Consider the following 13,829-nt stretch of genomic DNA (forward strand, 5'->3'; position numbering starts at 1 on the left):
GTACCTTCTAGACCCACCTAACTCACCACACACTATCGACCTGAGGTCTAGAACAGGTTTCCAAAGTTTCAGAACTCTAGGTCTGACGGTTCTTTTTTTAGCTCGAACAAAGATAACTATTGCAGGCACTGTCAGTCTCTACGCACCCCAATGGGTCCCTCCTGCCAAGCTGTGTGTGTGTGTGATTTAGTTTTTCTTTGAAATTTTATGGGAGTCATGACTGATTTACAGTTCATGGGGGTTGCCTAATCACACATATGAAGCTTTGAAAAGGTCTGACCATTTAACCCTTCAAAACAGCCACTATGACACCATTTAAGGCACTTCCGGTTGGCACAGGAAGCTATAAGTAAACTCATATCCTGATTGGGGTATGCCTTTACAGGATCCTGAGTTTTAAGTCTTTACATGAAGAATTTAGTTATTTACGGAGGGTTTAGTGAGTGTGTTATTTCAGAAAATCACAGAAATCTCACAGAGCTCCGCAGCACACTTTAAAAAGATTCGTATGAACACCCTGCAACTGGATCTGTCACTGTTTAAAATATATATATATATATTTGAACATCTTCAATTTGACATTGTACGATTCCTCTTAAATTACGATAATAGATGTCTGGTTATTTTTTTATTGACACCGTAGGTTCCTTTACTTTGACGTGAAGCGGAAACATTATTGCTCTATTTTCATTTTGGACCTTTAATCCCAGAAAAATGGCCATAACTCAAAAACCGTTGAGGCCAAGGCGCCATCTTGTATGGGGCCAACTGCCCATTATGCCAAACATACGCTCACCAAGTTTCGTCTTCGAAGTCTTTTTCGTTTTGGAGATAAGGCCACGTCGTGATTCGTGATGTTTTGTACATTTGCAATATGATTCCATTCGCCCTCCTGTGGGATTTATCGGGACAGTGGAAAAATGACCAAAATTTGATTATTTTATAAAACGGAAACCAAATGTCCGAGAGAGTTTGTTTGATGACTTCCCGGTAGATCCGGCCCTGCCACATGGCCCGACGCCATCCGCAAATTTTACAAACGTTTTCGGACATCTGGTAAGGGATCGTACATTTGCAATATGGACTTTCTCACGAACCATATGCCGAATGTCAAAATGTTCCCAGTACTTGCCTCATATTATCTCCAATGTATCGCCCATGTAAAAATGATTTAGAATGAATTATGTCTGACAATACCTTTTAAATTCTATGTGCTATACATTTTGATAGAATTTTTGCATCACAACACTACACACATTTTTTTTTACGGGCTGGATCTTTATATTTCCCATTTGTATCCTGTTTCAGTAATAATGAAATCAGACCTTCTTGCGGAGTGTCTGCGAATCTGCCATGTACATAGGAGTGGTTAAAACATGCTTATAACAGTCTTCTGAGTATATCAAAAAAGGACTTAAGGCTTTAAAAATACATCCCTCCGCTGTACTTTCACCTTCACATGAGTCTTTCTGTATGGCTGTTCATTTGACATTATTGATAGAAAAAAAGCCATACAATTAGCCATACAATTACTTTTGAAATCATCAAACAATGACTCTGCTGTCTCTAAGGCCTCTCTTACCATTTCTCCATCCTGGAACAGTTTCTTGTGCGACTCACCCGATACGATGCAATCGTGGCTGCCTTTGATTTTGAGCTTGGCTTTTTAAATATCGATTTTTTGGGGGGGGGGCAGCTAGTTGAGACTTCAACTCTTACTTTTCTCTTCTGTAGTTCACTTTTAGCTGGAAAGTCACTTTCATATTTCCTGTGAACAGTTTTGAAATGCCTCTCGACATTTCCCTTCTTAGCAACGTTTGAATGGCAGATCAGACACACACATTTTGAATTTGTTGTGGTGAATAAATTATCTTCCTCCCACTCACTGTGAAAGTGGTAGATTTTCGGTTTCTTGCTGCTTGGTCCAGCACTCATATTAAAAACGTAACTACAACTTCGTAAAAAAAGGTCGTAAAAAAACTACTAGCACTGGAACAACAAATAATATTCTGTTACAGGTCTGTTGTAGGTCTCACTAGCGTGGAAACGGAAACGTACTAACTGCAGATGGTTGCTATGGTAGTGACAGCTTGGAAAACAAATGTAGCAACTATAATTGGTCCAATTTTATGTAAATCAAGCAGTTTTTTAAAATGTTATTTTGGCTGTGCGAAAATATTCAAGAAAGAACCTAACCTGTGAGCAAAGCTTACGGTGCTTCAGAACTGTTGACCTTATTATTTTTAAGCAAAACTCGATGGTAACGCTGTGAATTGCAAAAATACATTTTTATGTCCATACATTTTGAAAACGTTTGAGTTTTCCCGAAGTGGGATAACACATTTCAAAGAAGCATAACTTTCCCATGTTGAAAAAGAGCTGATTAGGCTACCATTTATTTCAGGTGTGCTTATGGATATATAAGTGGAACTAATGATGGGGTACTCAAGGGGAGGTTTGGGAAATACTGCTCTATAGTGTACGGCTTGGCTTGGTTCTTTATACAGTTCTCTCTCCCTCCCCAGTGATTGGCGAGCCAGTGAAGTTGGAGTGGTTTAACCCCCAGGGGGAGCGCATCGTGTCGTCCCAGCGTGTGGCCCTGCACACCGGGGAGGACAGCTCCAGGCTGACCATCTACAACGCTGTAGTGGAGGACGCGGGCATCTATCGCTGCCAGACCACCGACGCCCAGGGACAGACACAGGAGGCCACCATGGTGCTGGAGATGTACCGTGAGTGTCACTTGCATGCATATGTAACAAAGAAGAACACACACACCACATTCTCTGCATTCCCTCTGTATCCATTCCAGCCTCATTAGGGTCCTTCAGACATACAAAGACATGAGTTGAATACATCGTCGTCTCCTCTGTTAGATCATAAAGATACACCATATTTACATTCCATTGCCCCGCCGTACTCACTTGCCCATTAAAGAGTGTAATGAATGTTCGCTGGGTCTGGCGGTGTGTGTGATGGATAATACTAAATGTGTGTAGGCAACGGAGGCAGGCTCTAATCGTACGGGAGAGGGAATCTTCTGTGGCCGTTAATGGGACGTGATACACAGAGGAGTTCTGCCGCTGGTAGCCATCTGGCAGACGCTTGATTTGGATCACCGGTGTGGTGTGTGTGTACTGTGTTTGAATGTACATATGCACACAGGCATGCCCACGCATGCCTCCACACACACACATGCGCACGCACCCCCCCCTCTGGAGTGCACTTACCTTTCTCACCCGCTCCACAAGTCCCCTTACCTCCTCTGACCTCCTCTCTCACGCACCACCACAGCTTGGCAGCCGTATCCATAACAACGTCAGTCAGCCACCGTTCAGCTCTGTGTGTTCAGTAAGTATGAGAAGTAACATGGAGATAGTCCCCTGAAGGGCTTGAGCAGGCGTGTAAAGTACCCAGCACCCATCTGAGGCGATTACCCAACATGATCTTCTTGTGATAAAACACCACATGTTCTAAAAAAAAATGGAAGCCACTTTAATGTGCTGTATATGACCATTTTGTGAGTCGTGACATTCCGCACACACACGTGCACACGTCTTGCCGTTATTATATGCGTTCGTGCATAACAGCTCACAACCTGACGAAAGCTATCCATTATTCAAACTCAAATTATAGCTTTATTATAGCTTACGGATAAAAGACTATAATTATCTGCACTGCTGAGTAATTGACAGGTATAGAGTTTCCAGCACCGGCCAATAGAGATCCACTTCAGATAGGAGACAGTGGAGGCAGTCGATGTCCCACCTGAGGGAGCTCCCAGAAAATTGTCTTGTCACCCCACTTTGACAGGTGCCCTTGCAGCTATGTTGGGCAATGACTGAAGAGAAATTCTCACTGTGTTACCAATTTGACAGTGTCAAGCGAGCGGTAGACTGTTACACGAGAGGATTTGTTTTTCTTACTGATTTTCTTGTCGAGCAGGGTAACGACAAAGGATACGGGAAATGAAAACGAGTACAACAACGTGTTTGAATCCCAGGGAGAGAACTGGGGGGAAGGAGAGAGGGGGGTGGGGGGGTGGGAGAGGGAATGAGAGAGCGAGGGGAAGTGAGGGAATTAAATGGATGGCGAGAGAGAGAGAGAAAGCTGGAGAGAGAGGGGTGAGTGAATTTGAGAGTGAGGTGGTGAGAGAAGGAGAGGGAGAGAATGAGAGAGAGAGGATGGTAAGGGAAGTAAAGGGACTGACAGAGCACAAGAGAAGGGGTGAGGGAATGAGATGGAGAGAGATAGAGAGAGACCATTGAGAAAATGAAAACCAAAATGTATACCCGAACAGCTCTAAAACGTGCCATGGAATGAAACCGGCAGATGAGGGTTGAATCTCACATTCAGAGTCAGGAGGATGCAAGGCACGTTAAAGAGCGGCGAGGAGAGAAAAGCACGTTTTGGAGAGCCGTCTGACATAAATCACATTGCAAAATGCTAATGTGCGAGGTTGCAGTGATCTAGTGGAAGGGACTGAAATAAATAGAGCCATGCACGTGATTTATGCACACTTTAATTCTGCCACACATAGTGGATAACCCGGTGGTGTTACACACTCCACGTGCCACACACACGCACTCAATTTCTCTCTCCATACACCACACACACATACGCCGTGTGATAAGTCGACGAAACTAGCCAGCACTACGGGTTCTGAAAGGGTGGTGGAGTGTTTTCTACGAGAAGAGAAACGCAGGTTCCAAGTCAGCTTTCCCCAGGTGAAATCTGTCAACCACCTGCCAGGGCTTGTCAGGCAGGTGCCACAGCTTTAAACCGGCACAAGTTGAATCAATCATTTGATTACAAACAGAACTTTCGGGGTGGGAGGATTCATTCCATGTCTTGTGGGAATGTTTATGGGACTATTTTGGACCACACACATAATTTGAGTTGTCTCAGTGGTGTTGAACCATAGACAATATGCAAAACAGTTTGTGCTATAGAATGGAGTTTACTCTACTCTCTACTCATCTGCAGCGTTTCCCAAACTCGGGCTCTGTTCCAAAGTCCACCCTCGCCTACTACTTAGACGGAGGCAATGTATTGGCCCGTGCATTCTAAATGGTATACTTGCGCGAATGTTGTGACGTAACCCTTTCCCGGGAAAGACGTGTCTCTAATGTGACTTCACTTCCTGCTGCCTCATTTCCTATGTGACAGAGAAGCTGACATTCCGCGACGTGAGGTCCCCCCAGGAGTTCCGCCACGGCGAGGTGGCAGAGGTGGTGTGTGATGTCATCGCCTCGCCGGCACCCGCGGTCTCTTGGTTCTACCAAAAGGGCTTCAAGAGCATGGAGATCACAGAGGAGCACTACAGTAAGTCTGCGTATGGTCATTTGATACATGCTGCCTCTGTTGATGCGCTGGTAAACCTTATTTGCTTGCTAAAATAAGTACCTAATTACCAGTTGGTCAATTAAAGCCTAACTTTGTAAAGTGCATAGTGCAGCTACCATAATAGCAACATGACTTGACTCTTGAAAAGTGATCTATTGAGCAGTACAGACCACATAGAAATACTTTTCATGTGAACATGTCATTGGATACGTTTGATCCACGTTTTATTTAATTTTTTATGGGCCCACTCTTTGATGGTATTTTACAGTTCTGCTTTTAATGAAGCAGCTGATAATTACATTATCCTTGATTTCAGAATCCAATTAGCGGTTTGCTAGCGCATCAAAATATTTAACATGAAATTAACTCAGTTTACGTGACAGATTGCTTCACCCACCGTTTCGAGACATATCAGTTGAATAAATGCACTTACTGTCGAACTTATGGGCCCTGTTCAAACAATGCAGTATGTAGGGAATAGGGTGCCTTTTGGGATGTAAACAAACCAATGTTGTGAAAAATGTATGCCCCAGATTCTGTCAGGGGTTTGATGCTATAAATAGCAAGTTCTAACAATAAAAGCCACAGCATGTGATTTCATGAAACATATTGTTGGACAATAAAACATGTTAACGAGTCTGCCTAGAAGAGGGAGAGTAGAGGATGCAAATCTCAGTCGGTGGTCTGATGCTCGCTGCCATGTTGTTGAGATCTATGGGAATCACATCTTCCTTTCTTCATGGCTACTGAATAGTATTATTTTTATTTATTTATTTTTACTTGATTTATTTTGTATCATTTTTTCACTTATTTTTCTTGTGTGGTTATGTTGTTGACATACAGCATGTGGGGATATGAAGGGGATATTCATCTGTCTTGAACACTGATACTATAAGTGACAACACAGGAAATTATTCCACCATATTTCTCTACTTTGACTTTTTCTTCATTAAATGAGTTCTTTCAGATCATTGCTCCTAAAAGGAAAGGAAACAAAGTGTCGTATACTATTGGAACACACCCTGTAACTAAAGAGGAAAGGAGAAGGAAGGAACGGCGTTTTCGATTGGAACACATCCTATGGCTTAGAAAGGAGAAGGGAAAGTTGTTTTAGTCTATTAGAACTATCAGGTTTCAGGTAAGACCCAAGTGCAGACAGTGTTGAAGTAACACTGTTTATTACAACAACAGGGGCAAGCAAACGACAGGTCAAGGCAGGCAGGGGTCGATCCAGAGTAGTGGGGCAAAGGTACAGGAAGGCAGGCAGGGTCAGGTCAGGCAGAAGTCGGTAATCCAGAGTAGGAGCACAGGACGGCAGGCGGGCTCAGAGTCAGGACAGACAAGGGTCAAAACCAGGAGGGCAAGGATAAAGAGAGACTGGGGAAAAGCAGGAGCTGAGACAAAACGCTGGCTGACTTGAACAAACAAAACTAACTGACACATACAGACAGAAAACAGGGGATAAGTGGGGAAGATGGGTGACACCTGGAGGGTGGTGGAGACCAGCACAAGGACAGGTGAAACAGATCAGGGCGTGACAAGAACGCGGTCGGGGGCTGGAAAGATAGGAGAGGGGAAGTAATGTATCTTCGATTATTGGAACACATCTTGGGGCTGAGAAAGAATGGAGTAGAAATTAATTCTATCTTCGACTATTGGAAACATTCATGGCTCGTTCATGATGGACAGAAGTTAATTTGCAGGTTCAGACTTGTTTACCAATACTCTGTCACCCAATCATTACTTTTCCTCCTCCTACACTTTCCCCCTCATCCACCCATCACATAGACAGACTTCCTGGGCTGATTAGGAAAAGGATTTGTTTGAAATCTTTGAATGTAGTCAGGTTTGTTAATTGAATTTCAAAGTGTGTCGAAGGGAAGGCCTATCTCCCCTTGCCGTACGGTAATGATTAAAGGTAGAGATAGCAGTGTGTTTTTTTATTCCATGCTAATTACGGGACAAGGTTATAAATACCTTTGCGCTTGACAGAGAGAGATAGGGTTCTCACTTATCTGCCAGTGACAACAATACCAGATGGGTATCTTTTTTGTGAACTGCAGACCTAATTACTGAAGTATTTATCTCACTTCTAACTTTATTTTAAAAAGCTAAAAGTGGAAAAGGTTTATGAAAATATTAGTTGATAGCAAGTATGTGACTGGAGTCATGAGATTTCCTTTCACTCTTTCCTTTTTATCGTTTTCCTTTTATCTTTCTTTCCATGTTTCCCGTCTCTTTCTAACTCTCTACCCCTCTCTTTCAACCTTTCTTTCTTTCTCATGCTCAATCCCAATCCCTATCTCTACACCCCCCCCCACCCACCCTCTATTTATCTTCTGCCCTCTCTCCTGTGAAGGCAGGTTCCAGGTGCTGCCCAACAACAACCTGCAGATCCACAAGGTGACCAAGGCGGACGAGGGCGTGTACCGCTGCGAAGCGCGAGTGGAGGCCCGCGGCGAGATCGACTTTGTTGACATCGAGGTGGTGGTGAATGGTGAGTAGCTACAGCGTCCACTGTAGCTAATACCTATCCAGTCATATGCAGTGGTGAACGAATAGTTAGCCACCTAGCTAGCATAGCAAACCTACTCTCCCCTTGACGATCATATCCAAAATGCTCAGTTATATAAGTAACCTTGGTTCTCTGAAGGATCAAGCTCAACAAATCAGAATCATTAAAACATAACCAGTAGCAGCCGGGCCTGATCTCAGAGCAGACTTATGAAGACTAGCGTAGCATACAGTACGACTACCTGCTCTCGTTTTGCACATATCAAAATCTTATCCACCATATACAGTGGTCCCTTCTACAATAGCAGCCATACAGCAGTGTTGTTAAGGATGAGAAGCCTCATACAGAGCCACAGTGTAAAGCCTCCCTTAGGCCAGGCACTGGGGTGTATCGATCGGTGGCATACAGAATTGTTGCTCCTCTCAGGGTGAGAATAGAGTCACCTAGTGAGACAGAATCATTCTCCCTTCCTTACACTCCACAGTTACAGCGCTGACACAGGGTTGCCAGCTCCCAAACAATCGCACCCCAGGACCACAGGCAAAATGAAACGCTTATCGGTCCGGAGACACTTGGTCTCTCACAAAGCAGGAACGTCTGTCTCCGGCGGCGGGGATTAGATTGTCAATAGTGGCGGAAATCTCTGATCTGATTCAATTCAGGTTCTCTTTTGAGTTATTGACACAAAAAGAATCATACCTGGTGTGTAAGAATCGAGTTATTGATTCAGAATGAATTGTGTTTATTGTGTTGGTCACAGGAGGTTGGTGTCACCTTAATTGGGGAGGACGGGCTCTTGGTAATGGCTTGAGCAGAATTTGTGGAATGGTATGAAATACATCAAACACATGGTTTCCTTGTGTTTGATGCCATTCCATTCACTCCATTCCGAACATTATTATGAGCTGTTCTCCCCTCAGCAGCATCCTGTGGTGTAGGTGGAAGTGTGATGGACAGCGGTTTGAATCTAGGCCTCCTGCGTGTTACAAGACTATTAGCCAACTGAGGTGAGGCCTGGGCAAGATATTGGGGGGCCAGTGCAAGTTCAGGTCTCAAGCAAGGTTACTCATCACGCAAGTGTAGTTTCAAACCACCACCGCTACAAAGGCAGTGACGCCAACAGAACTGTGGAGTGACCAAATTGTACTGTGTTGAACATAAGCCCTGAGCATTCACCTCAGATCGGCATAGTTTGAGAGAAAGAACAGACTCACCAATCTAGACAGGCTCATTATAGAGCTACTTAATGATGGTCAGTTTGGCTGCCACCACTCCTTTGATTTCCTACATACTCACACTATTTCTGTGATTTAAAGATTTCAATTAGCGCCAGCTCAGGGTTTTGTATCCCAAAAAGCAAAAGGTTGTCATTTTTAATTACCTAATTTGTTCTCAAGCAAGGCCCCAGAGAAGCCAGGAACGCGAGCCACCTGAGAGCGTTTCGGGAGTGATTGAAATGTGATCTCTCGCGAGCTATAAGCACAGGTTATGCATGAGCACCCACAATATTGTCTCGGCTATCTAGCTATTCCCACCTAATGTAATGAACGCACTCTGCAAAAAAAAACACGGATTGCGTTCAATTTAGAGCACCACTTATAGTTGTGAGGAAGATCCAATAAGCTTGCTCAATGAGGCGAGTCCTATTATCCGCCCGGCAACATGACACCCGCTATCCGGCTACGGAGATGGGACAGTCCACCGCCGCCATCACTATAGTGTGTGTCCGACTGAGAGAAGGAAAAACTCAGTAACCCACTCGGCACAAACTGGTTGAATCAACGTTGTTTCAACATAATTTGTCAACTTATTGTGACGTGGAATCCATGTGGGAAATGCATTTAATTTGAAAAAAAGTCATCAAGTGAATTATTATTTATTTATTTTATTCAGGGTGGTGATCAGCTTTAATATTGCAGATAGATCGTGGCTTCTATCAGTGTAATTATGTGTATCATTTCCAATCCCCATATATGTTTGTAAACATATACATTACCAGTCAAAAGTTTGTACACACCCACTCATTCCAGGGTTTTTCTCTATTTTTACTATTTTCTACATTGTAGAATAATGGTGAAGACATCAGAACAATGAAATAACACATATGGAAACATGTAGTAACCAAAAAAGTGTTAAACAAATCAAAATATATTTGAAATTCTTCAAAGTAGCCACCCTTTGCCTTCATGACCGCTTTGCACAGTTTTGGCATTCTCAACCAGCTTCACCTGGAATGCTTTTCCAACAGTCTTGAAGGAGTTCCCACATATGCTGAACACTTGGTTGCTTTTCCTTCACTCTGCTGTCCAACTCATCCCAAACCATCGCAATTGGGTTGAGGTCGGGTGATTGTGGAGGCAAGGCCATCATGATGCAGCACTCCATCACTCTCCTTCTTGATCAAATAGCACTTACACAGCCTGGAGGTATGTTGGGTCATTGTCCTGTTGAAAAACAAAATGATAGTCCCACTAAGCACAAACCAGATGGGATGGCGTATCACTGAAAAATGCTGTGGTAGCCATGCTGGTTCAAGTGTGCCTTGAATTCTAAAGAAACCACTGACATTGTCACCAGCAAAGCACCATCACACCTCCTCCTCCATGCTTCACGGTGGGAACCACAAATGCGTAGATCATTCGTTCACCTACTGTGCTTCTCACAAAGACACGGCGGTTGGAACCAAAAATCTCAAATTTGGTCAGACCAAAGGGCAGATTTCCGCCGTTCTAATGTCCTTTGCTCTAATGTCTACTGTTTATGTTATTATTATTGGTATCCTTTAGTACTGGTCTTTGCAGCAATATGACCAGAAAGGCCTCAGTCTCTTCTGAAAGGTTGATGTTGAGATGTGTATTACTTGAACTCTTTAAGGAATTTATTTGGATGGCAATTTCAAAGTTCTTAAGCTCTTTCAAAGTTCTCCAAATTTTACGGATTGGCTGACCTTCATGTCTTAAAGTAATGATGGACTGGAATTTCTCTTTGTTTATTTGAGCTCTTTGTGCCATAATAAGGACTTAATAATAAGGACTTAATAATAAGGGCTATTTTCTGTATACCACCCCTACGTTGTCACAACACAACTGATTGGTTCAAACGCATTAAGAAGGAAATAAATTCTCCAAATTAACTTTTAACAAGGCACAACTATTAATTGAAATGCATTCCAGGTGACGACCTCATGGAGCTCATTTAGAGAATGCCAAGACTGTGCAAAGCTGTCATCAAGGCAAAGGGTGGCTACTTTGAAGAATCTCAAATATAAAATACTCGTTTAACACTTTTTTTGGTTACTTCATGATTTTATGTGTTATTTCATAGATGTGATGTCTTCACTATTATTCAACAATGTATAAAATAGTAAAAATAAAGAAAAACACTTGAATGAGTTTTTGTGTCCAAAGTTTTGATTGGTACTGTGTGTATTATTTTACATATACAGTGGGGCAAAAAAGTATTTAGTCAGCCACCAATTGTGCAAGTTCTCCCACTTAAAAAGATGAGAGAGGCCTGTAATTGTCATCATAGGTACACTTCAACTATGACAGACAAAATGAGAAAAAAATAATAAAAGATAATCACATTGTAGGATTTTTAATGAATTTATTTGCAAATTATGGTGGAAAATAAGTAACATTACAGGCCTCTCTCATCTTTTTAAGTGGGAGAACTTGCATAATTGGTAGCTGACTAAATACTTTTTTGCCCCACTGTATACACTACCGTCAGAACAACAGTTTTCAGCTGTGCTAGCATAATTGCAAAATAGCGTGCCATTGGAACACAGGAGTGATGGTTGCTGATAATAGACCTCTGTATGCCTATGTAGATATTCCATAGATATTTACAGCTTCAATAGTCATTTACAACATTTACAATGTCTACACTGTATTTCTGATCAATTTGATGTTATTTTAATGGATTTTTTAAAAATGTACTTTTCTTTCAAAAACAAGGACATTTCTAAGTGACCCCAAACTTTTGAACTGAAGAGTATATCCCCTATCTGTGCAAGAGTGAAGACTGTCACAACTCCTGCTTGCAGACACACATGGGATCTGGCATTTGCAACCATTTTCCTTATTCATGTAACTCATCACACTTTTCCAATCAAACAGTCACCCTATCTTCCTACACAACCACACACCTCTCACAAATACACCCGTACATACCCACAGACTGTGCCTTTTTATGTTCTCTGTTTGTCGTGTTTTTATTTCGCGCTTTGGGTACTTTTGTGTTCCAATTCCTTATATTTTGGGATTTATTTTTTCATGAATTGTCCTATACTTGATCTATTTATAAATACTATAAATAAAAATAGAAAACAAATAATTTTACAACATTCCCTAACTTGAATAGTATAGTGTAATTATAATTTCTTTATTTATCGTTATATTTTATTATTTCATTGAGAGTGGAAACAGTACTTTGAGTCTTTTGCCCGGGTTTTTAACCACGACTCTGTCTTTAAAGGATACAATCACTGTTCTATCTGTCCAAAACGATGTCCGTGTTTTAGGTTTAATTTGGTCGACAGTGTAGCCTGGGATCTGCAGTGCTTTAACCATGAATTATTTCACTACTCTCTCTGGCTCTTCTCCTTCATCCTCTTTTATTCCGATAAGCACCAGATTTTACATCGGAGGTTTACATGCACTTAGGTTGGAGTCATTAAAACTCGTTCTTCAACCACTCCACCAATTTCTTGTTAACAAACTATAGTTTTGGCAAGTTGGTTAGGACATCTACTTTGTGCATGACACAAGTCATTTTTCCAACAATTGTTTACAGACAGATTATTTCACTTATAATTCACTATATCACAATTCCAGTGGGTCAGAAGTTTACATACACTAAGTTGACTGTGCCTTTAAACAGCTTGGAATATTCCAGAAAATGATGTCATGGCTTTAGAAGCTTCTGGTAGCCTAATTGACATGATTGTAGTCAATTGGTGGTGTACCTGTTGATGTATTTCAAGGCCAACCTTCAAAGTCTGTGCCTCTTTGATTGACATCATGAGAAAATATAAAGAAATCAGCCTCAGAAAGACCTCAGACATTTATTTTGTAGACCTCCAAGTCTGGTTCATCCTTGGGAGAAATTTCCAAAAGCCTGAAGGTACCACATTCATCTGTACAAACAATAGTACGCAAGTATAAACACCGTGGGATCACGCAGCCGTCATACCGCTCAGGAAGGAGACGTGTTCTGTCTCCTAGAGATGCAAATCAATCCCAGAACAGCACCAAAGGACCCTGTGAAGATGCTGGATAAAACAGGTACAAAAGTGTCTATATCCACAGTAAAACAAGTTCTATATCGACATAACCTTAAAGGCCGCTCAGCAAGGAGAAGCCACTGCTCCAAAACAGCCATAAAAAAGCCAGACTACGGTTTGCAACTGCACAAAGATGGTACTTTTTGGAGAAATGTCCTCTGGTTTGATGAAACAAAAACAGAACTATTTGACCATAATGACCATCGTTATGTTTGGAGGAAAAGGGGAAGCTTGCAAGCCGAAGACTACCATCCCAACCGTAAAAACACGGGGGTGGCAGCATCATGTTGTGGGGGTGCTTTGCTGCAGGAGGGACTGGTGCACTTCACAATATAGATGGTATCATGAGGCAGTGAAGTTATGTGGATATACTGAAGCAACATCTCAAAACATCAGTAAGGAAGTTGGTCACAAATGGGTCTTCCAAATGGACAATGACCACAAGCATACTTCCAAAGTTGTGGCAAAATGGCTTATGGACAACAAAGTCAAGGTATTGGAGTGGCCATCACAAGCCCTGACCTCAATCCTACAGAAAATGTGTGGGCAGAACTGAAAAAAACGTGTGTGAACAAGGAGGCCTACAAACCTGACTCCATTACAACAGCTCTGTAAGAAGGAATGGGCCAATATTCACCCAATTTATTGTGGGAAGGCTACCCGAAACATTTGACCCAAGCT

At 42.2% G+C, this 13,829-nt stretch overlaps 1 protein-coding gene across 3 annotated transcripts in view; it reads left to right on the top strand.

Moving 5' to 3' along the window:
- The window catches only part of LOC135542441 (neural cell adhesion molecule 2-like), a 403,089-nt gene that overhangs the window by 311,361 nt on the left and 77,899 nt on the right, over window positions 1-13,829 (top strand). For all 3 annotated transcript variants that reach the window (XM_064969385.1, XM_064969387.1, XM_064969386.1), the window contains exons 3-5: window positions 2,526-2,732; window positions 5,170-5,325; window positions 7,706-7,843. In XM_064969385.1, the coding sequence (XP_064825457.1) occupies window positions 2,526-2,732; window positions 5,170-5,325; window positions 7,706-7,843 (501 nt within the window). The remainder of the gene's footprint in view (window positions 1-2,525; window positions 2,733-5,169; window positions 5,326-7,705; window positions 7,844-13,829) is intronic.

Source organism: Oncorhynchus masou, chromosome 6 (assembly GCF_036934945.1).
Source record: "Oncorhynchus masou masou isolate Uvic2021 chromosome 6, UVic_Omas_1.1, whole genome shotgun sequence".
Classification (NCBI taxonomy): domain Eukaryota; kingdom Metazoa; phylum Chordata; class Actinopteri; order Salmoniformes; family Salmonidae; genus Oncorhynchus; species Oncorhynchus masou.